Consider the following 25488-nt stretch of genomic DNA (forward strand, 5'->3'; position numbering starts at 1 on the left):
GATTGCTACCTCTGCTTTTTTCACTTCAGCTGAAGCATAATATATTCTGCTCCAGCCTTTTACCTTTACTCTTTGTGTATCTCTTTGCTTCAGATGTGTTTCTTGTAAACAACATATTACAGGATTCTGGTTTTTAATCCACTTGCTATCCACTTTTGTTTTATGGCAGAGTTCATCCCATTCACGATCTCAGTTATGATTACTAACTATGTATTTCCCTCTATCCTATTTTCCCCTCTTTATATTTTTCTCTCTCCTTTCATCCTGTCTCTCCTCACCAGTGTTTCGCTTCTGACCACCGCCTCCCTCAATCTGCCCTCCCTTCTATCAGCACCCCCTTTCCCTTTTCTTTCCCCTTTCCCCTCCTACTTCTCTATGGGGTAAGATAAATTTCTATACCAAACTGAGTGTGTATGTTATTCCCTCTTTGTGCTAAAACAGATGAGAATAAGGTTCAAACAATGCTCACCACCCCCTTTCTTTCCTTACTGTAAAAGGTCTTTTGCACCTCTTCATGTGATGTAATTTACTCTATTCTGCCTCCCCCTTTTCTCTTCTCCCAATACAATCCTTTTCTTTTTACACCTTAATTTTTTTTTATATCATCACATCAAAGCCAACTTATACCCACACCCTCTTTCTATATATACTCCTTCTAACTGCTCTAATAGAGATACAGTTCTCAAGAGTTACAAGTATCATCTTCCCGTGTAGGGATGTAAACAGTTTAATCTTATTGAATAACATGGGGTTTTTTTTTTCTTTCTTTCCTGTTTACCTTTTCATGTGTCTCTTGAGTTTTGTATTTGAAGATCAAATTTTCTGTTCAGCTCTAGTCTTTTCATCAGCAAAGTTTGAAAGTCCCTATTTCACTGACTGTCCATCTTTTCCCCTGAAAGATTATGCTCAATTTTGCTGGGTAGCTGATTCTTGGTTATAATCTAAGCTCCTCTGCCTTCTAGAATATCCTATTCCAAGCCCCCTGATCCTTTAATATAGAAACTGCTAAGTGCTATGTAATTCTGACTGTAACTCCTTGATATTTCAATTGTTTCTTTCTGGCTGCTTGCAGTATTTTCTCCTTGATCTGATAATTCTGGAATTTGGCTACAATATTCCTTGGAGTTTTCATTTTGGGATCTCTTTAAGGAGGTGGTCAGTGGATTCTTTCAATGACTATTTTACTTTCTGGTTCTAGGATATCAGGGCAGTTTCCCTTGATAATTTCTTGAAAGATGCTGTCCAGGCTCTTTTTTTGATCATGTCTTTCAAGCAGTCCAATAATTCTTAAATTACCTCTCCTGGCTCTATTTTCCAGGTCAGTTATTTTTCCAATGAGGTATTTTACATTTTCTTCTATTTTTTCATTCTTTTGATTTTGTTTGACTGATTCTTGATGTCTCAATAGAGTCATTAGCTCCCACTTGCCCAATTCTAATTTTTAAGGAATTATTTTCTTCAGTTAGCTTTCGTACCTCATTTTCCATTTGGCCAATTCTACTTTTAAAGGAGTTGTTTTCTTTAGTCAATTTTTGTGCTTCCTTTTCCAAGTTATTGACTCTTTTTTTCATAATTCTCCTGCATAACTCTCATTTCTTTTCCCCATTTTTCTTCTACCTCTCTTACGTGATTTTTAAAATCCTTTTTGAGTTCTTCCAAGAGGACTTTGGGGGCTTGAGACCAATTCATATTCCCCTTTCAGTCTTCACATCTAGGCATTTTGCCATTGTTGTCCTCTTCTGAGTTTGTGTTTTTATCTTCCCTATCTTCACAGTAGCTTTCTATGGTCAGGACTCTTTTTTGGGTTTGTTGCTCATTTTTAAAAGTTGAACTCTGCTTCTGGGGCACAGGGGGAACTCTCCCAAGCTTCTTGTTCTGGGGGCCAGGGGCCTGGTCACTGGCTTTCCATGCCAGAGCCCCAGGTGCTTGTGGCTTGCCCATTGCATTGGGGTGACCTGGCCTAGTCCTGCTTTTTCTGCCAAGGTTCTGGGGCTGGCAATTTGCCTTCTGCACTGGGGCTGGAGACTTCACAGCTGGTCTGCTAAGCTAGGATCGAGGCGCCTCAGTTATTGATGTATGCTGTTGGCTAAGAGACTCCCACTGGCTTGCCTGTACACTGCGCTGGGCTGAGGTCCCCTTTTACCCAAGTGAGGCAGACCTTTCCTGAAGTCCTTCTAAGTTATCTTAAGCTAGAAAAATTGTTTCACTCTATCTCTATTGTTTCACTCTATTGTGGGTTCTGTCACTCCAGAATCCCTTTAGAGGCTTGACTTAATGTTTCTGAGGGAAACTGGGGAGAGCTCAGGAAACTTACTGGCTTCTCTTTGCCATCTATGAACTTTCTTTTGATAGAAGTTTAAAAAACTTGAAGAAAAAACCCTCAGTAGTGAACTATGAAGAATCCCATAGAAGAGCTTTTCATGACCCTCCAGGTTAGCTTTGATACTTGTATCTGAAGGCAGGGAAACCTTGGCTTTCCTCAAGACCTATTTTCTTCATGAAGTCTCCTCTAATAACTCCGAGCTCTCACTAAAGTTTCTCCCCTTTCTCTGAATTGCTCTCATCTGTATCACTCAACTGAATTCTTGTTTATACAATGTTTGCTAATTGCTTCTACAGCAAAAGGATCAATCTAAAAAACGAGAGGGAGCTTCGAAATCATTCAGTCTAACCTCCAGCTCCTCTTCCATCACCATTTTACAGACAGGAAAATGAGTTTGAGAGAGGTGAAGGGACTTGCCCCACATTACTTCCCACAACTAACAAGTAGCAGAGCTAGGATTCAAACTCATGTCTGAAAACTGCAAAATCCAATGCTTTTGCCACTACACCAATACATGCAACTCCACAGATGCTATCATCACCCTCTAAATTCAGTTACAGCACAAGCACCTTCAGGACAGAGACCAGGTTTTTCCTTCTTTGCCTCTCCTCTCCACCCCTACCCCCATGCCCCAAAAACAATCCTGAGCTCAAAGATGAGAAATAAATACTTGATTGGTTTCCATGTGAAGTATAAATTTTGTTTAAGCTCCAAAACAGTAATATGCTATTCTCTTCAAAAAAAAAGAACTCTTCTGCCTCCAACTATACTATTAAATTATAAAAATATCTGAAAAAAAATAAATAAAAATTATGAACACAAAGGCAGTAAAACCAAAGGCCAATTTTAGACATCAGCGGCACGTTCTTCAAAACTGGAATGATGCTACATAATTTTGAAAACTATTCAAATAAAATACCCTACAAGACATGGGAAAAGCTCCATGGCTTAGTGTGAACAGAGGGCTTGACTTGGAGTTAGGAACACTTGGGTTCAAATACTTATGACTTAATACTTGGGCTCAGATACTTACTAGCAATACAGCCCTGGGCAAGTCCTTTAACCTTTCTGGGACTCAGTTCTTCATCTATAAGATGGGGTTAACACTGATATCTAGTCCCACGGAGTTGTTGCGGACCAAGACAAGTCAACAAGCATTTGTTAGGTACCTTCTATGTGCCAGGCACTGTGTGCTAAGCACTGAGAGTACAAAGAAAGGCAAAATAAAGCCACAGTTCCCAAGACCCTCCCAGTCTGATGAGAGAGACAACATGCAAACAGCTTTGTGCAAACAAGCTATATGCGGGATAAACTGGAGGCAATCTCTGAAGGCAGGTGCTCGCTCGGGTTACGGTAGACTGGGAAAGCCTCCTTGCAAAAGGCTGAACTTTAGCTGAGACTTAAAGGAAGCCAGAGATGCCAGGATAAAGCTTCAGAGGCATGTTGGTCAGGCAATGAAAATGCCTGGAGATGAATGTCATCAAATGAGATCAAACATCGAAAGCACTATATACATGTCAGCTATGATAATTATTCAGTCCTGTTTGCTTCAAAATTTAAATAGTCCTTTGTGATAAAAGAATAGGAAACCACACCAGTCTGTTCTTCGCAACTAACGAGATGCTCTCAGACAGCTGCAGAAGATGATATCACAAAGAAACACTTGGTGTTAATGACAGCAACAATGTTTCTATGCGATTGTACTTGGGTCCAACACATGGCCTCTAATACTTCCCCACAACTGTAACATTCTCATGACTGAGTCCTGGAAAAACCACCTTCCTAAATCCACCACCTCCAGGCCGTCTTGCCCTCTCCAGCGCCATACTCAAACCATGAGAAGGTTCTCAGAACTATCAGATCTTTTTTCCCCCTATAAACATCAAAACCACCCATCTAAACTTTCAGTTTCTTCTTCACAAGGCTCTGCCTCCCAGGAAAAGGTGTGATAGCAATCTTTCACTGGGAGAGAGGGTACTGGTACTTGACATATGAAGGAGGTGGATCTAGCTAACAGGCTGGTTAAACAGTTGTGGCCAATCTCGTCAGTGCAAACTTTCACAAGAAGGACTGAATGGAATTACACAAATCACAGTACAAAATAGGAACATTGACAATACAAGAAACCTAGGCTTCACTTACAGCCCTGGTCCAAAAGTCAGCTTCTAGAAATAGGTAGATGTCACCTTTCCTCCAATGCACAACAATATCACTGAACTCATATGAATAGGAAATAAACATAAGCTCATCTTTTTTCTTTTAATCACTCTGTACCACAGAACCATTTCACAAGAGGGACAGTCAGGACACAATCATTTAAGAGTAATTTCCATAACCCAATGCTACAACCCCTCCCCAATTTCTCAAACTCAAGGGCCACTTTCAAAACAGCCTAACAGAGGATATTGCAGGAGAGTTCTTCTACTGTTGCAGGTTCCTCTCTTAACCATCAGACTCATACTCATAACACGTTAGCACAGCAAAGGGAAAGGGACTTTTACAGATGAGAAAACACTCAAGTATGGTTTCCATCATAGATTATTTCCTTCAAAAATTCTCTTCCACAGGGGCACTGTAAAAACATTTCAGTTTGAAGAGTATTTTATTCTGAACTTTTCACAAAGTTCAGGTTCATTCAAACTTCACTGTGAAGCTCATGGAACTCCATAATGAAAATTCTCATTTTTCATCTATATCTTTCTTTTGTGTCTTAATTCACAAGACAAAATAGTACCCTGAAGCTAAGCCTCTGGAACTATATATCCATGACTAATCATTCCAAAGGGGGAGAAAAGAAGTAGAATATCACAGGATTGCTGCCTCCATCGTTTTCTGGAAATGCCGAACATTAAAAATTGCTATCAAAGGCCATGAATTATATTGCAGTCTTAAGGAGCAGAAGTTGGAGGGAAAGCATTAAAATATGTCACTACTCTTTTTCTAAAATCCACAAATTTTCACTGGGATTGGACTTTCACCACAACTGCTTTTCCCCTAATATCTAACCACTCCACTAGAAATCACTTGTCTGACCTGTTCCTGCCCAAATCCAATTCTTTTTTTTTAAAGGCAACTGGGGTTAAGTGACTTGCCCAGAGTCACACAGCTAGTAAGAGTCCCAAATCCACTTCTTACCTGATCATATTCTGAAGCACCAGGATAGAGAGGCCACCCCAGGAACAGCTCAGCTATCACACAGCCCAAGGACCACATATCAATAGCTTCACAAAATGGCAGTCCAAGAATGATTTCAGGAGCTCTACAAAACAAAAACATCAGACCAAAAGATGGATTATGAGCAATTAACACATTAAACTAAAATGCCAAATGAGTCCTGCTTTTGTATAGAAAGTGAAGCACATTTTGTTAATGAAACTGAAAATTATCTCTGATACATTAACCAAAGGGTTCTGTACCTTTTTCCTCTCATGAAAATATGAAGTGAATAAATTGGTTCTCTTTGCTGCGTTACTAAAATGAAGCTAATTCTAGAGCAAAAGTATTTATCATAGGACCATAGGTTTAGAGCTGGAAGCCACTGAATCCAAACCCCACATTTTTCAGATGAAGGAACAGAGGCACAAAGAGACTAGTGACTTGCCCAGGGTCACACAGCTATTAAGTGTCTAGGGATGAACTTGGGCCCCCTCCACTACACCAGGTTACCCTCTGGAAGACCTTTGTGCTCTTCCGTATATAGCTACAACTCCTGCAATATGAAAAATATTTCTAAGAAACTGCTGAAGCAAAGTGCTTGGAAGAAGAGCATAATCAAGAAATAAGTTCTGGAAGTAAATAAGCCTGGAGTTCCATGGAGTAATGATAAAATTTTCAAAATATCTAGAAAGTCCCTTGCATACATGGCTAATATGGAAATAAGTTTTGCATGAATGTACATGTATAAAGTAAATCTAACTGCCTGATGTCCCAGGGAGGGGACAAGGGGGAAAGGTAGGGAGAGAATTTGGAAAAAATTTTTTAAAACTTAAAGTTAAAAAAAAATTTCTTGTACTCAGTAGACTTTTAATAAATAAAATGTGCTTGCTGATTTCAGTCATCGTGTTTGTATAACAGAACCAAGTACATAATGCTTCAGAATTTCTTGACCAATTCTAATACCACCAAAACAAAAAATATTAAAGGTATAGATAAAATGACTCAGGCAGAGAAGAAGAAATGAAGGAAAGAGATTCCCCCCTCCCAAATATCTCTTTTAACCTATAATTGCATCTCTGCTCCCATGGTAACCATGCTTTGAAAAGATCTAGGGAAACCAAGGCCTGACTATAAACTTTCATGTGTCCTGTATCAGCTTCAGTGTCAAGTGCTTGGAAATTCAGAAAGTTACTTGTGGGCTGATTTCTCTCTTGCTTAATTTACTGTATCACACAAAGATAACGTGAATACTAGTTTTCTGCAAGAGACTTTCTTTACCCCTTTACAGATCATTCAGAAAAGCCCATGATAATATGAAATTTCCATTACTCACGCCCTTTTTTAAAAATGTAGATACAATCAACCCTTTCCACTGGGTAGCCTTCAACCTTCACCTTAGAAAAAGGTCTCTCTGCTTTCAATTCCCAAAAATATGAGTAATGTTTTATGCTAACAATAAACTCCAAAGGATGTGACAGAAAAACCAAAGCCCACAACATGTGTCCTATTATGTTCTCCACTGATTCCACTGCAGAAGAAATAAAGCAGTCCTCTGTCATGCAAGTAAAACAAGACAGCATCAAGACACCCCAGGAAGAAAAGCCCCTTTTCACCTGAGAAATATCAGAAAAGAAAGCGAGGCGCTGAGAATGAGCTAACGGTAGGGATGCCTCTGGTTTGCTGGAAAAGGAAGCAGTACAAAAAGGACCAAGCTTCCACAGCCAAGCCCAGGAATAAACAGCACCAAATTCAGACAGCTCAGACCAGACTGGCCCATCGGCCAAGTCTCAAGTTCCTCTAGTTTTAAACTCTTCAAGCGTAATTATCCCAATTAAGCTCCTATACTATATCAGAGGAAACAGGAGCCTACATTCAGTTAAGAAGTTACAATCCCAGAAATCTAAATTGGTTTTAACAGACAACCTAAGCAATTAAAAAAAGGATTAGAATACGTCTTGTCCTAAGGATTTCCTCTATTTGTTCCAAGTACAGATCTTTCCAGGAAGGAAACTTTCCTATTATATTCCATCAATACCTAGCCTTCAGAAAGCTCATTTGAGGCATTATTAACCTCTCAGAATAGTATATGATTTTTAAAGAGGTTTTCACCAATGAAAACCTTAAAGAAGAGACAACTGAAACACATCCTCCCCCTCCTCCTCCTCCTAGCAGAGAGGTGGGGGCTACTAGGGAAGCCTGCAACAAATACTGACAAATGCCATCTTCTGGCACATGATGCTTTGCTTTAGTTGTTGTTATTTGTCACAAAAGAGATTTTTTTCCCCCATAACTGTAAAGACTAAATGGATTTTAAGTGGTTTTACTGAGTAGTAGTCCAAATAAAAATAATTAACAAATATTTTATGGCACTTGCAAATTTAGGAAAAAACTTTCCTCGTGATAATCTCATGAGGTACAGAGTGCAAGTACAACATCCATTTTACAAATAAGCAAACTGACAGTGGATAGAGTGTGGGCCCTGGAGTCAGGAGGACCTGAGTTCAAGTCTGGCCTCAGACACATAACACTCACTAGCTATGTGACTCTGGGCAAGTCACTTAACCCCAATTGCCTCATATAAAAACAAACAAACAAACAAACAAAAAAAAAAAAAAACAATGAGCAAACTGAGACTGAGAGGTTAATTTACGCAAAGTGGTATGGATACTGTTTGTGAGGGGCAGGGCAGGTGTTTTTTCCACTACACCTACAACACAATGTTTCCTAACGAGATGTCAGTTACCATTCCTCAAGTACAACAGAGTTTATAAATCATATATAATCTCATTTGATCCTCACAATTATGTGCACAAGTAGTGCAAGTATTATCACTAACATTTTACAGATAAAGAAATTGAAGATGAAAGGATAAATCCCCAAGAACACCTAGCTAGCAAGTAATCAGGCCCCTTAATTTCCAAAGCAATGCTCCTGACAAGACATCACACCACTGCCTTTTCCCAAACCTAAAAGTCAGAGTCCTTGAGAAACAAGGCCTCATGAATTGTACTAGAAAGTTACTGGTCCTATACAGACCAGCAAGTTGGAAGCTTACAGCCAGCTCCTGGTTTTCAACAGCTAGTGGCTGTGGCTTGTTGCCACCTCTTACAGGACTATTTGACTTGGATTGTGGAATTATTAATCAAAGAAGCAACTTTCAAAAGCTCAAATACTTGAATTGTGGGCAGAGGCCCAGCTCCGGGCACCATTCCTGCTGCAGGTGGTTGTAACTGCACAGAACTGATGGAATTTCAGTTTAATGACATGCCAATGGCATATGTTTTTCCAACACAGAGGTGATAGGAGCTCTTTCATCAACTAGAGAGCTAACAAGTCCAGAAACAACATAAAAGCGCCGCAAAGGTAAGGGACCTGAAATTTCAACTTTCATCTAGCAAAAGCAATCATTTTCAAGCTCAGGGCAGTGCTAAAACCAACGGGCAGGTAGAACTCAAATATGGTTCTCTGTCAAAGCCAAGATTTCAGCTTAGAACACTGTCAGTCATCCACAGAGGAGGGGCTGACTAATTCTGCCACCCCCGCCTTACAAGAAAGACATGTTACATCCCCAAAAGATAAAGTTACAGGAAGTGGCCTGGCCATCCAATGACTCATTTATGAACAGGTAATAAACATACTTTATATGTTTCTCAGGCTCAAAGTTTTGGTCATTGAAGGAAAATACTCCCTCTGCCAACTTGTGGTAAAAATGAAAAAATATACCAAAAAAAAAGAAAAAAGAAAAAATATTAGCTAGAGAAGACATAATTTTCCCACATTAGCTTCCTTCTGTTTCTGAGGCAGCAAAAGCAGCTGGAGAAATCTATAGATGTGCACTCAGAACAGCAACCCCATGGTAAAATCAAAGGCAATAAACAAGAGAAAGCACAAGGTAGCTCAAAAAATGAGACTTGCTCAGCTTACTGTAGCCTTCTCCTTATACTGATAGCCTAGAAATGTTCAACTCACATATGTATATAAAAAAAATAAGAAATACAAACTAGTTCCCTTTATGTAGAACAGAAAACAATCCTAGAAGAATTCATGGAGGAACAGGAATAAGATAAGCCACCCTTGTATTCAGTTTATATTTCTTAGATAATTTTTTTCATTATTGTATCTTCTTTCACTAAACCTACCCCACATAACCTCTCAATCTCTCAAAAACCTACAAAATGAACATCACTTGGGAAGTGTCACTTGCCAGGTATTCACTGCTTCAATTGAAGCAGAAAATATGACAAATGTTTGTGGACCCACCTGGATGGAGAGATGATTTTAACTGCTGTCAATGAAAAAATCCCATGGTCTAGGTCTTAATTATTTTTTTTTTTTTGCACCTTTAACAATACAACTCACTTTGGACAGAACGCTAAAAAGGGTCTAATTATGGAAGCCAGCAGTGGGAACAGAAGTTCCTCCCTTGTGATTTCTCAACTTCAAACTTACTTTAAGTTGAAAAACTCCTCTAGGCACTAAAACTTACTTTCACTGAGGTCCAGACAGTAGAGTTTAGAAAGCCTTGACAACAGGACCATTTAGCACAAATCATCCTTTTCACAACTCTTGTTTCCCTTTCTCATCTCAAAGGCGTTAAGTCCAGTCACCAGATCAGATGTTACATCAAAAGTGCCTTTTTACAATCGTGAATAAAGTTAGAATGTATAGCTTCACTGTAACTAGTTGAAGATTTTTTGTTTTTTCTTTAAATGATAAAATGGTGGGGAAAATGCTTTTTCTTACTAGATTCTGTCCTACTACTACATATCAAATAATAGAATCTCAGCTGGAAATATGAGCCACTGGTCTGCTGAAGACTAGAAAACCACCCACATGGAAATTGGTGATGCTAGTTATACAAGGGTTCACACATTAGAGCAAAACCTTTGTCCCTAAGAACTTAAGACTCAAAGACAACAATCTGTCTGAAGCAAGTCACCATTTATGTGGGCCAAGCACAAAGCTCATTGACTTTAGTCCTATCCACTGTCTGAGTAGGTCCATGCTATCTATTGCAAAAAGACTGGAAAAAAAAAAGGTACAATAGGTGCTAATATTCTAGTATGTAGTATCATCATGAAATGTTTTAAAATAAAGAAGATGAAAGATTATCTTTGAAGTTTTGATGTCTCAGTGACCAGAAAGATTTTCTTCTTTCCTAAAAGGGGCAAGTGTTTGATGCATTTTTTAAAAAAGAGGGTAAAACAGCATGAAAGAAGCTTAAGCCCCCCACTGTGGATAAAAGCCAGTGATAAAGCTAGAAAACCTCAGCCCTGCTGCTACCACAGAGAAGGAGCACAGATAATGTCAGATTCAAAAAGTCCTGAATCACAAACCTCAGAGACTACACAGAATGTGCCTCTATTTCTGGGTGAGACCCTTGCTTAGCTTGAGTTAAGATTTCATAGCCATAGTTGAGGGGCAAAGTGTTGCAGGCGGTTAAAGAGCTTTGTTGAAGAATTATCAAGGGATGGATTCAAAGCATTTGAAAATCCTATGTCCTTTTCTAGAAAAAGGAAATCAATAAATACAGCTTCATCACCTCAAGGTAAACTCAGGATCACAATTACTCAAGTGACAACTTCCTATGAACGGGCAGAAGAGATCACAGTTCTCAGCTCTCTACAGCCACTGAAATCTAGTTAACCACCCTCCCTTCAGAGGCTACCCATTGTGAAATGAAAATCCACTAAAATGTTTTCTGTAAGTAATTCTACAATATACTCTGAGATTCCAACAATTTCATCTTTGAAATTATCAGCAATAGCTAATAAAGGCCAACTCCTAAAAGTGGAATCCACTGTGCCCAACCTGGGGTAAAGAGTTGTTGCTCAACATGGGAGAAAGTGGGGGCACAGAGAAGAAAAAAGATCAGAGAGGGAAAGAAAAGCTGAAAAGCACTCAATCTTTTATTATGGAATATTTTCCCATTACCTCCATAGGTAAGTGCCTAGGCAGTCGGCCCGTCAAAATACATGCAATCTGTGATGGGGGAACAGCTAAAGAAAACTAAAGTCAAGTTAATTTTGCCTAGAACTGCTGTATAATTCTAAGTAAGTCACTAATATTTTTTAGTAAATGAGGATCAGAATCTGAAAGGCTAAAGGTAGGCTACCTGGCGCAGCAGGTGACCAAACCCCAGAAGCTCTCATAATTCCCTACTTCCTTCTAGAGTTAATATAACAGGAGAGAGACTTGGGGAGAGGGGAGGTCGGGAAGGGGTCAGAGAGAGGGATCCAAGAGAGTAGTACGCAACTAATTCTGGTATGTGTTATTATCTAGGAAATAAAAGCTCTTAAGTGAGCAAAAAGCAGTTAAGAATTTTTTATCAGGGTCAAGGGCTTGCATTATTTATTTAAATAGCTGCATTTTTCTTCAATTCTTTGTTTCTCTATACCAGTGGTAATAACCATATCTTTGCCAAAGATAATGTTGTCTTTCAATAACTATGGTATTATACATTAGTTAGGATAACTGATTAACTTATCAATCTAAGAATATAACTGAACAGATTACGTGACTCTCGGGTTAAGGGCTAAGCCAGTTACAATCTTTTGGCCATGATCAGAAGGAAAACATGGGGCAGGTAGGTGGCGCAGTGGCTAGAGCACTGGCCCTGAAGTCAGGAAGACCTAAGTTCAAATCCGGCCTCAGACCAAACACTTGACACTTACTAGGTATGTGACCCTGGGTAAGTCACTTAACCCCAATTGCCTAAAAAAAACTGTTTATGTCAGAAATAAGCTTCTATAGAAGAGCACACCTCCGTCTCTGTGAGGTACAACCTACCACCATGGGCCTATGCTGTACTGATGGAAATGATTCTAGTACTCCCTGTAGTGCATGTTTTAAGAATGGCTCTCTTCCAGAGGGGACAGACACTTGCCTGTAGTACCGTGACTGTAAATAGGTGGAGCACACAGCTTTGGATACGTGACTGGCAGAGCCAAAGTCAATGACCTTCACACGGTATGGCTGGCGCACGGGATCCACCAGCATGATGTTTTCTGGCTTTAGGTCAGCATGGATCAAGCCAAGGCTCTTGAGCTTCATCAGAGCAGTGGCCACCTGCTGCAGGATTGGCCGGATGTACTTCAGCGGCAGTGGACTAAACTTGTTCTGCTTGAGGAAATCATATAAGTTCTGCTCCAGCATCTCGAACACAAGGCAGGTGTGATTCTTGTGCTGGAAGCACTCATAAGAACGGACAAAGTTGTACTCGTCAGCATTCTCACTGCTCAGGCGGGAGAGGATGCTCACTTCGATCTGGCCCTGTCGGGCATAGGAAGGGTGGTTTTTCAAGATCTTGATCGCGACAATTTCCTTGGTACTCCGCTTCCAGCACTTTGCCACCTGCCCGAATGTCCCCCGGCCCAAGAACTCTAGGACTTCGTAGCTGTTGGTCATGGAGCAAAGGATCTCATGCTGGACCAGCTGGTAATCCCCTTCTCCGCTGGCATTGCTGTTCTTGGTGGTCACGGTGGTGGTCGTGGCAGCAGCGCCCACCACAGTCCTGTTCTGCAGCATGAGAGGGGGATGTTCTTCTATGATCTGCACGCTGCCGTTGCTGTCCACCTCCTCACTTTTTCTTTTCAATCCACATTTTTGATAGGGCTCCAGCAAAGAAACGTTGCCTCTGTGAGGAAGGGTCTGGCTGCTCTGGAAGGAGGTGGTGGCAGCACCACCTGTGCTGTCAGCGGCGGTGACCACTATGTGCTCCACCGTGGGAGCTGGCAGGAGGAGGCTCTGGTCGTAAGGAGGGAGGTTGAAACTTGTCACCTGGTGAGAGGAGCTGGCTTGCCCCTGTGCGGCCGAGAGGTTCTTGCTGTGGGGATAATACTTTTCGTTGCTGCTCTGTCCTGAAACATCCCAGCCAGAAGGCTCTATTTTCAGTTTCTTTGCACTGCAGAAGGCACTCGACGAGACTGTCGGGGGGGAGAACACCTGCAGCTGTGATGCCATACCTAAAAAGACAACCGAGAGACACAAAAGGAGTTAGGGACATTCCTGAGTTAGCGCAGAAGCAAACATTTTCTTTTAGAAAAATCTGAAAGTACACACCTTTCTGCTCTGTAGAAATACACATCTTTCTGATCTGATTTTTTAGCATCTACTTTCTTTCTAAATAAAATGTTAGGTTTGTTTTTTTTTTTTAGGCAATTGGGGTTAAGTGACTTGCCCAGGGTGACACAGCTAGTAAGTGTCTGAGGCCAGATTTGAACTCAGGTCCTCCTGACTCCAGGGCTGGTGCTCTATCCATCGTGCCACCTAGCTGCCCCTAATTCTTGTTTTTTATGTCATCTATATTTCTCTATTTCCCAATATAAGCTTCTCCCCTTCCCCAAAGCCATCCCTAAAAGTTCAACAAAACTAACTGACACATCAGCAAAGTCTGATATTATAATGTTCTACATACTTAGTGCTTCTACCTCTGCAAAGAGATGGGAAGAGATGACTTCTCCTGTCTCTTCTTTGGGGCTAAGCTTGATTAAAACATATATTCTCAGCAAATATTTTTCCTACTGTAGAATGATAAAACTCTTCACTTAACTAGATATCTGACAATTCATCCTACACACACACACACACACACACACACACACAATATGCCAAAACAAATATTCCTGAATGAACATGTTATTATTTGTACTAGTATCTTATCCCCTCTTCACTATTTACTAAACTCTATGAAGATAGGAACTTTATCTAAACTTCATATCTCCCCAAGTACCTAGCTTTGTCCTACATACACAGCAGGTATTTAATAAGTATTTACTGAATGGATAAATGGTACATGTATCAAATCTCAAGAGCTGAGGTAACTAAGTAGCACTATAAAAGAAGATGCAAATAGCTGTATAAGGAGATTAGTAATAGGAGAGTGGATTAAATTATTTCTACGGTACCACACAACAGAGGTCTCAGAAACAGGTCTGCAATACCTGCCAGTGCAGCCTGAACCAGAATAAAACATAATTGGAAAATATTTATCAAAATAAATAAAAATACAGTAAAATAGAGGTAATGTTGACATGTTTTCTAAGTACATATGCAGCCCTTAGGGACCCTAAAGTATGGTTTAGTGGTCTTATTTTTGAGTGTAACAACACTGCCTCATAACACTATGAATTCAGAAAATATCATCTTCCTTCTCACCTTGACTACTGTATTAATTTCCTGATTGATCAGTAAATTCGCCTTGCTAATCCACACCTCACACAGCTGACAGGCATTCCTGAAGTGTAGCTCTGCCTATGTCCCTCTTCCTCCAGGAGCTGCCCACTGCCTGGCTAGCACTGGAAACCCTTCAGGCTCTAGTCCCAATCTATCTCTACAGGTCAACTGTGGACCACTCCCCTCACACACTCTTAGCCAAACTGGCCTCCTTGCTCTTCCCCACCACAAAACCTTCCATGTTCTGAACCTGTGCCCTGGAAGGATGTTCTCCCTCCATCTCTCCACCTCTTGGAGCCACCATAAATTCAAGTACTACCTCCTGCAAAAGGGCTCTCCTAATTCTCCCAGTAGGCAGCTTAGTGGTACAGTGGATGGAACACCAGGCCAGAAACACCTGAGTTCAAATCTGGCCTCAGACACTGGCAAACCACTCCAGTATCTTTGCCAGAAGACCCCAAATAGAGTCACAAAGAGTCAGACATTACTGAAACGACTCAACAACAAATTATCCCAGTAATTACTGCCCCCCATAAACCACTGTGCATTTACTCTGCATACATCCTGCTTATAAATATCTATGAATCCAATGAATCCCTTTAGTAGAATACAAGCTCACTGAGGGCAGTAGTCTCATTTTATATGTGTACGTATCCCCAAAGCCCAGCACACAGATGCTTAATGAAGGCTAACTTGAGTCTCCAGGACACACAGAGATTATTACTCTGCCCATGACAACACCCTCACATTTAAATACACACATTCCCAGGAAGTCCTAGAACATTTTTGTTTAAGGGAAACTAGCACCCAGGAAAAGAGTTGTAAGCAAAATACTTCAGGGGAAAGAAATTGATATATCTGCAAAATGATAACGTGTCCTTGACCTACTTGAACACCCAAGATGCAGACTTTGATCAGAAACTATAGTACTTGGGAGGCTAGTGGAGCCTAGAATAAGCATTTCTGTAATTCAGTTAACCAAGGAAAAGTATTTAAAAGTCTAAGGTTTAGAGAAAAGTGTCCATTTATATTATATATAAATATAAAATAGTTTTACTAGTCACAGAACAACCAAAAAGGAAGGAAGCATGACAAAGGATGTTACAGAACATCAGAAAGCAATTGTGTACATTTCTCTGGGCCTGAATACAACTGAAAACCATCTGTATTGGGCCAAAGCTACAAGAATGACAAACAACCCTCAGCTTTCAGTTTCTAAAACTGTATCTTTTTTTTCACATAAGAGGGAAAAAATGTTTTACATAGTCCACAGGACATGCCTATAACTGAACAAATTATACAGCATTCTACTTAAAGGCAGTCCAGGTTGGCCAGTCACTACTTTTATAATACTAAAAAGCTAAACTCCCTGTAATGCTTTCCCACTATTTATAACTTACGAGTCATCTTACTTCATGCCTACCAGTGAAACCAATTAAATCATATGCAAAAGATGTACTTTTGAAAGCATTTACAAAAGCATTCCTAATCTAAGCCAAACTGGTGTTGAACAACGAAATGGGGGGAGGGAGATTTCAAAATGGTCTTTTCATATTTGATGATCTGCTCATCTTATCAAAACTTAACCCCAAACTTTCAAAAATAAGTAAGCATTTGCCTAAATAATATGAATATAAATATCCAGTTTACAGCTATGCCTAGATATGTGGTCAGCATAATAACTAGCAATTCACACTTCTATAGTGTTTTAAGGTTTACAAAAGTGCCTTCCTCACAACAATACTAAGGTATAAGCAATATTTTCATCTCTGTTTTACAGATTAGGAAATTGAGGCTCGGAAAAATTAATAGTGACTTACCCACAGTCACAAAGCTAGTGGTAGATCTGTAAATACTAGTACTGAAATTAACTTTCCAGAAATGGAAGCCTAATTCAAGTAATGTGTAAACTAATACACATTTTTTTAAAATGGCAACCACAGATTAGCAAACTTTACAACACGAAAAGACCTCTACCCAAGAGAAAAAAAAGGTACTTAAGGATTACAAAATCTCTATGTTGAGTATTACCAGCTAATTCAAGTTCTTGGAAATAATTTCAAAGTTCTAGGTTAGTATATGAAAATAGTTCTAATTCAATGAAATAAATGGATAATTCCACCCACAATGCGGGAACTAGTAATCCTGCTGCAGAAGGTTTTGGTAAAAGGCAACTCCAAACAGTAGATGACCCCACACCTCTGTGTAAGTTTGTCAAGATTTCCAACTAAAAGTGTTTCATTAGCTTTCACAACAGCAACCATATGCTTTAGTTATTTAGTATCAAAATACCAGAACCCCCTTGTGCTTGTACCTTTTACACTTTCGAAAGCTGAGTTTCCCCTTCCCCCTACCATCATCTACAATTAAAAGCACAGCAGGGTGGAACAGAGAAAAAACACAATCATAACTGCCCAGGAAAAAAAAAAAGCATCATCACATTCCTTTAAGACCACTCAAATTCTGCTAGGACCAACAGATTCCAGAGACAGGCTTAAAAAAAAAAAAAGCCAGGCTCCCTCAACTTGGGGGAAAAAAATAAAGGCCCTCAACTACATATGGAAGATAACCCTCCAATTTAGGTTACAGGCACCAAAACTAAAGAAAAAAAGTCTTAAAATGCTAAATTTGCATGAAAAATGCTTAAAATAATTCTTACTTGTGGAAAACTTTGATTCCTGAAACAAGTATCTCACTTCAAACCTTAACAATCACCTTTCAACATTTTATCAAGACATAGGAAGACCTACAACAAAGTTGCTCTTGAGTCAATTACCAACTAGAGTTCAGAGGCTGAGAAGAGTTTCACTGCCACTGATGCAGTGGAAATCTGAAAAAGCAGTATTTAAGGGCATCCTTTACAAAGATTCTCATAGTAGATCCACATGAGTGATCTCTCCAAATACCAGCGATTACAAGCCATCCCTGCCTGACCATGCTATACTACTTTCATCCTAGTCCTCCAATAAAGTGGCTTTCAAGAATGTATGCTGTGGGGGCAGCTAGGTGGCACAGTGGATAGAGAACCAGTCCTGGAATCTGGAGGACCTGAGTTCAAATCCAATCTCAGACACATAACGCAAGTCACTTAACCCCAATTGCCTCACCAAAAAAAAAAAAAATGTATGCTGTGGCCAGGGCCCATTCCTCACTCAAACACCCAAATACAGACACAGTGATCACAAACTGATTTATTTTTTGACAATAATAATTATTTTTATTTTACAAACAAGAATCAAGAAGTCAAATAATCCTGAGTTGGAAGAGTGATATTCAAAGCAACTGTTTTATAATAAATCCTGTTATAATGTAATCCTTAGCAACGTACATCTTGTTAGAAACAAACATGTTAAATCTGTTTCTACTCAAAGTGCCGCCTTTCCCAAAACTGGCAAGATGGTGACCTGAAATATCTATAATAAATTTTTTTGGGTTTGTTTCCTTATTACTCACTTGGCTGATAATATACATATATGCAAACATGTAGATACACATATATTTATATATACTCTACATTCCACTAGCACCTGGGGATAAACAAGAGTGAGCATTTACAGTAATAAAACAGGAACGCCAAGGACAGGTGTACTATGCAGACAAAGCAAAGCTTTAGAAAACCACTATAATTCTTTTCACTAAAAAGTGACCATTTTTACTATACACTACAGAGATATCTATACATATCCTTAAATTACACGGGAGTATTCACAAGAAGTGAAGCATGGATCTCTATATATGCCTATTGATGGATTTCTGGGAAATGAAGCTTGGGAGCTCCCTGCAGACATTCAACATTCTCATGGTGGGGAGATGTGCCAGATGGCAGGTGAAATTTCTCCCAATTTAAAGCCTAGGACATTAAGGAATTTTGGCTAAATGAGTCACTTCTAAGTGACTGATCCCAGAGTCTCCAAGGGAGTCAAAAGAAGTACTAGAAATAAAATCAAAGTCTCAGGACTTTTACCTAAGAGGCCACATTCCCTCTCTCTCTAAATACTAAAAGGCATCTCAGAAGTATTTCCAAATAAACTAAAGAAATGCTGTTATCCTAGCCAAGCCCACCAAAAAATTATCATATGGAAAGGGAGAAATTATGATATGGAGAAGGGTGAGAAATGAGGAAATATGCATACACAGGTTTGAATGTAGAAATGCAAAAAGGAGGTTTGAAAACCTATGACCTTAATAATTTGAATAAAACAAACTCCCCACACCCCTTTCCTTTCAGAATTACCCCACAAATGGAACCATCTAGAAAAAAAAAAAAACACTTCCCCAGTGGACATGTGAACTAGAGTTCAAGGCGGTCAGAAATCCCTGTAAATAAATTAGCTCTAGAGTCCTATGCGTTTCTAGTGTTTTATGGGGCGTTCTTACACAAAGCTATTCTTCATTATCTGGATAAGAACTGCTTTCCTCCCAGGCAGGTTCTTTCTTTCTGAAATAATTTCAGTAACTCTTCAAAGATGACATGAAATAAAAAATTTATATCCACAGAACAGCACATTCTAAAATAATTCCCCAAAGTAATTAGGTGTGATTTATACACATACAAAAAGACTAGAGATAGCAGGAAATGGACAAGCAGGACAGCTTTGAAAATAACATGCTGAATCTGTTGCATAGTTGGAGGCAGAAGAGAGCTGTATGTGGCCCTGGTGTATGTACAATCCTCTTTTTCTGTTCTGCTTTACACACAGAAATGCTCATCTTTTTGGTATGTTTAAGACCAATTTTTTTTAAGTTTAAAAAAAAAAAAGGCCAGGGACACTCATCTTAGTATTTGTATCATTATTAACAAATGAGAAGGCCAAACTGTGTAGAGACCTTGTCCAGATCAATCTAGAAAGGCCTAAGGAAGAGAGAATTTAAGTAATGTTCCAACAGTTTGGCAGAGGAAGAAGGAGGCAGTTTTGAAAGCATGAACTAAGCAGAGATATGTAAACTGAAATGGAAGGAGGGAAAATAAAGAACAGCAAGAGATTTACTTGGCTGGATCAGAGAATGCTGGCAGAAGAATAGTGGGATAAGAGATGCATGAGGTAAAAAACTCACAGATTCATAGAATTCTTAGAGCAGAAAGAAAGTTTGAGAGACCTAGTCCTGGGGTCCATGAATTTTTCAAAAATATTTTAACAACTGTATTTTAATTGGCTTCCTTTGTAATCATATATATTTGATGCATTTAAAAACATTCTGAGAAAAGGTGCATAAGCTTTACCAGACTGCCAGGGAGGCCCATGACACAAAAAGGGTTAAGAACTCCTATCTAGTCCAGTCCCTTCATCCTCCAGATGAAGAAACCTCAGCAGAGGTTACTAAACCAAAGGTAAACAGTTGGTGGCAGGCCCTGGTTCTCACTGATCACACTAGGTTCTAGCAAGGTGTGCTGGTTTCTAGACTCTATCCTTTCAGAGTCCCTCTAGACCCCTGTTCTATTGCTAACAAATTGCCCTTCTCCTCAGACTTGTACCCTCCCCTGGAAATTACTTTGCATGTATTTCCCAACATGCATGTCTAACCACGTCACTGCCCTACTCCCATTCAATGAGCTCTAGCACCTCCCTATATGACCTCACCTCCAAAATCAACTATCAAATCCTCCATCTGGCATTCCAAGCCCTTCACAACCTGTCCCCTTACTGCCTTCTTCCCAGCCTTCTTCCATTTGATTCTCTCCATTCATTCTATGATTCAGCTACACTGTCTCCTTTGCACTTCCTCACACAGGACACTCTAATACCTGATCTGGTACCTTTTCACTGACTATCTGAGCCCACCAACTCCTCTGGTACCTGGGATGCTCTGCTTCCTCACCTCTTTCTTGGCTTCTTTGAAGACTTTGTTCAAATCCCATCTCCTGCAGAAAGCTTTTCCTGGTACCCCGCCCCCCAACACACATCTAGGGCCTTCCTCTGATTTAAACTATGTGGATCTTGTAAGGTAGGTATGTTACCTGTTGTCTTTGCTACTAAAAAGTGAGCTCCTTGAAGGCAGGAACTACATCTTTGCCCTTCTGTGTAGCCCCAGCAATAACAATGGCAAAGGGCAGGTAAGGCTTAACACACACTTGTTGACCACATTTTGGGATTTCCCTAAATGTGTACATATTGTTTGCTTTCAATAGATCCTAAGATCCTTGAGAATAGGAACTGTTTATTTTGTCTCTGTATCATCAGGCCTAGCACAAAATGGTCACTTAATAAATACTTCCAGTGATTACAAAAGCAGTACAACTTTGTTAAGGAGACACCTAGACACATGAAACAATCAGAAAACACACAACTAAGTATACTGAATTAAGACACAAAATGAGGAGTGCAGGATCACCAGCTGATGGAAACCTCAGACTCAGGAAATGACTGAGCAGTACCTGAGTAAAATTACCCCAGATGTTGCGACAGGAAAAGATTAAAGGAGAAGGTGGAGGACAGAGAAAGGGAGAGATACACGACAGCAGTCCAATCCAAAAGATGACCATAGACAGGACAGGTATATGACCAACAAAAGAAGCTTAAAATCCCAAAGATCCTAATACCATTGTTTGCAAATATTTACTTAGCACCTGCTATATGCACTGGACAGTATCTCTGAGGCACATAAGATAGTATGTAACTATGATACAAATTAACATAAATGTAAGAGGACTGATAGCATGGTAGAAGAAAAACTGGATTTAAGTCAGGAAAAAAGAAAGAGTCTGAAACCTGGACCTGACATTTATTCTATATGTGACTTTGGGCAGTAAGTGATTTTTTAAGTATCTACTATGTACAAGGCCATATGCATGAAGCAGGTGGTGGTATAGTGAACAGAGCTCTGGGCCTAAAGTCAGAAAGACCTGAGTTCAAATCTGACTTCAGACACTTATGAATTATGTGACCCTAGGCAAACCACTTAACCTGTTTGCCTCAGTTTCTTCAACTGTAAAACAGAGATAATAACTGCATCTTCCTTGCAGGGTTGTTTCAAGGATAGCACTTAATGCCTGGCACATCATAGGAGCTATATAAATACTTACTCCCTCCCAGGAGGGAACAATCCCAAGAGGATGGAAAGAAAATTTAAAAGGCCTTCTTCACAAGAAGCTCAAATGGGGGGAAAGGAGGGAGTGGAAGAGATACAGGTACCTAATTAAAAACAAAGAGTAATTTGAGAAAAAGTACTAATAACTGGTGGGAAATCAGGGAAGGCTTCCCCAGGTGACATACCTGAGCTGAGCCTAGAAGGAAGATAAGAATTCTGAGGGGTAGAGATGAGCAGGGCATATATTCCAGGCATGAAGACAGCTCATGAAAAGGCAGGCAGAAGATGGGCTGCCTGGCAGACCAGTTCTGCTAGAACGTAGAATGTATAAAGGGGAGTAATTATAAGGGAAGGCTGGAAAGTAGGCTAGAGCCAGTCTGTGGAGGGTCCTAAATGCCAGGTTGAGGTGTTTGCATTTTAGCTGAGTGTCAGTAAGAAACCACTGAAGGCTTTGGGGCAGAAAAATGACACTGTCAGACCTGTGACTTGGGATAATTATTTTGGTAGCCATATGTGAGATGGGTTGGAAATACAAGGACTTTAAACAGGGAGGCCATTTAGGAGACTATTAAAATAATGTAAGCAAAAGGGGATGAGGGCCTGGAATAAGATGGTAGCTCTATGTGAGTGGAGAGAAGGGGGCAAATGAAAATGTGGTCAGACTCTTTCAAGTGTCTCCCAATTTAACAGGCCTGGACATCAGTGAATGGTTGCTTTAAAAATCATCCTTGGATAAGAAAGAACTTGTGTTCTGCTTTAATATAAAGAGCTATGAACTCTATCTAAATGAGTCAATTCAACATATATTCAAGTGCCTATGTGCAAAGCACTGGGGCTAGAGAAAAAAGCAACATCACAACTGGCTGGGAGGAAATCAGGAAACAGCTTCATGGGGAGAGAGATGTGTGGCATTACAAGTAGGCCTTTAAGGCTAGGTAGGACATCATGGATGGGGGAGGGAGAGAGAAGAAAGCAGCTCTTGCTGTACATGCAGAGGGCAGGTAGGTCACAGAGAGTAGGACATGTGCAAGGCAACAGACTATATAGAGAGAAGGATGAAAAGGTATGTTGCAACCCGACTCAAGAGGTCACAATACCACAAGGGCCCTGCAACAATGTATAACATTTACCAAAAGTTACACAAATACTAATTATGAGACATTTAAACAGGCTGGTCTGGTTCACTGTTTATACTTACGCACCATTAGACTAGATGTGCTCAAAAAAACACAAAATCATAGGATAAAAGGTTCTGGGTTCTAGTGTTATGTGAACTTTAAAGTTATCTTTAAAGGGAAGGGGAATGGGGAATTCTGGTTTGATTTTGAGTTCATGTTACAAATCAACTTGTCCTAAAATCAATAAAACCAGTTAGCCCAGAGAATGATAAGAGCTATACCATCATTAAGGTATGTGTATGTGTGTTTGTGTATATATATATATATATATATGTATATACACACACATATACACACAAGAATACTCTGCCATTAAAAGCCTGTTTGTTTATGAGGCATTAAGTTCTCAATTTTACCAATAAAATCTTTTATTAACCTGCAGACCCCTGCTTCCAAAAGCCATCCTAGCAAAAGTTCTTCAAAACCAAATCTCATCATTATCTCTCAAAAATCAATAACAATCTGCATCATACTTTTTTTGGTAGGATGTAATTTCAGCCTTTGTATAGGGAACTCCCGGGGAAGGAAGCTCCCTCTAGCAAATGCAAACTGTTCAGTGACTTAAAGAATTTTACAGAGCTTTGGTCATAGATCAGCTCAAGTGACTAGATGTCAGGCTGAAAAAGTAACTGTGAAAGACAATGTTAAGTTGATTTCAAAACATTTTCCTCAAAGCTTTGGTCTGGTATAGACCTGAGAGCAATCAACAAGCAGGTAAAGTCGTCCTTGGTTATCCTCAGCAATCTTGGGGGGGGACGGGGACTGAAGGCAGTCAGGAATCAAAAATAACTTTTACGTAAACAAGGGCAAAATTGTAGGTCTTACGCTGGCCAAGAAAGCAGCAGTCACATAATTTAACTGCACTAGGTTGAGGGGAGGAAATTTGGAGGGTTCTATCTCCTCATGCCATTCTCTCCGGCTAGCAAGAAGCCTCTATTTCTGACACGGTCCTCAGAAAGATAACAGATGGGTTGGTTTTCTGTTGTTGTTTTTTCTTTAAGAGGGGAGATGGAGGCTGGGAGTGGGGGTGAGGGGAAGGCCTCGGTACTTCGGTCGCTCTAATTGATGCTTCCCAAGGTGGCTCCAGTCCATGAGATCATCTGGGATGGAAAACGTGATGCTGCTCTGCCCCCAGATGAGTGACATGGGACTCAGTGGCCCGAGTCGGGGAAGGACCCCGGGGGGGGGTGGGTGATTTGCTCTCCTTCCCGGCCTCCGCCCCTACCCTCACCCACTCGGGGGAACCCCACGAGCGCCAGGGCCAGCCCAGGCCGGCAGCTGGGTCTGTTACCACAACAAACCGGAGGGAGGCGAGGGCTCGTTGCCAGGCACAGGGGCCTCCCCTCCCCTCCCCGCCCTCGCCCGGAGCGCGAGCCGGAGCCAGGAGTTGGGGAAGGGGGACCAGGGGGACCAGGCAGCCCCGAGCGCGCCCCCGCCGCCCGCCAGCCCCCCGGCCGCCCACGGGCAGGGACGCGGGGCCGCCCCACGGGTGGATGGGGGGCCCCGGCGCTCGAGGGAGGGTCAGCACCTCGCCCAGGGCTCCCCGGCGCCCCGCACCCCCGCGAGATGAGCGAGTCCCAACAGAGCCGGGCCCGGGCGCCCCCCGCCAGCCCCCCGCCCGCACTCACCGCCGGTGGGTCTGGGTCTCAGCCGCGGGCTGGGGCTGCCAGGAGGAGCAGGAGGCGGAGGCGGAGGCCGAGAGATCCGGGGCCCCGCCGCCGGGTCATGATCCCCCCCGCCCGAGCCGGCCCGGGCCCCGGGCCCCCGCCCCCCGGAGCCGCCCCAGCGCCCGCCCGTCCCGTCCCGTCCCGGGGGGAGGCGGGGAGCCGCCGCCGCCTCAGCCGCCGCTGCCGCTCCCGACCCCGACCCCGGCCCCGGCCCCGGCTCCGGCTCCGGCTCCGGCTTCTTCCCGCCGCCGCCGCCGCCGCGGCCTCAGCCCCGCGCTCCCGCCTCGACCTCCCGCTCCGCCCGTCCGGGGCCACAGCCGGGCCCCTCGTTCTGCAGGCACCGCCGCCAGGCCCAGCCAGCCGAATGCCGAGCGGCCGCCCCCATTCCGCCAGCCAGCCCAAGCCCAGCCCCGGCCCAGCCCCGCCAGGCCGGAACTACTCGCTGAGAGCCCGCCCCTCGCCGCCATGACACCTACAGAGGCGGAAGTGCCCGCCGGCGTCGGCGCCGCCATGATGCAGCCGTCTGTGTCTGTGGGCATCCTGCGATGGCGATCGTGTGGGCCTCCGTGGGGAGCCAGCGTGGATCGAGTTAGGTGTCTAGGGCGTGGGGCCGGCCTGCCTGCGCCTTCTCACCGCAGAGCCCGCGGTGGTCACTCTGACGGGACTCGCCTTCTGAAGGGGGGAGGGGGCCGATCCGGAAACTGCCCGAGCTGTGTGACGTCACGTCACCGAGGCTCAGTGTGACATCATCGGGCCTGACTAGGCCCACTCCCGCCACCACGCCCGTCACCAGGGAAGCCGGCCGGCTTGGGCTATTAAGCGCCGGGGTGTGATATCACGTCGGACCGGTGTGACGTCACTGATGTCTTAGAAAGGTGTCCAGGCGTTATTGAAGGCCATTGACCCCTCTGCGCCTTGTCCACCCCCTCCCCCTGGACACTTTCTCCTCCCGTGTCTTTTGACC

At 42.0% G+C, this 25488-nt stretch overlaps 1 protein-coding gene across 2 annotated transcripts in view; it reads right to left on the bottom strand.

Annotated features, from left to right (window-relative positions):
* HIPK1 (homeodomain interacting protein kinase 1) overlaps positions 1-24586 on the bottom strand; it is a 50844-nt gene extending 26258 nt beyond the window's left edge. For both annotated transcript variants that reach the window (XM_027860354.1, XM_027860353.1), the window contains exons 1-3: positions 24486-24586; positions 12366-13443; positions 5459-5582 (exon numbers count right to left, since the gene is read on the bottom strand). In XM_027860354.1, the coding sequence (XP_027716155.1) occupies positions 5459-5582; positions 12366-13441 (1200 nt within the window). In that variant the 5' untranslated portion in view covers positions 13442-13443; positions 24486-24586. The remainder of the gene's footprint in view (positions 1-5458; positions 5583-12365; positions 13444-24485) is intronic.
* Between the last annotated feature and the right edge of the window lie 902 nt (positions 24587-25488).

The sequence above is a fragment of the Vombatus ursinus genome, unplaced genomic scaffold (assembly GCF_900497805.2).
Source record: "Vombatus ursinus unplaced genomic scaffold, bare-nosed wombat genome assembly UNPS02014179.1, whole genome shotgun sequence".
In the NCBI taxonomy this organism is placed as follows: Eukaryota; Metazoa; Chordata; class Mammalia; order Diprotodontia; family Vombatidae; genus Vombatus; species Vombatus ursinus.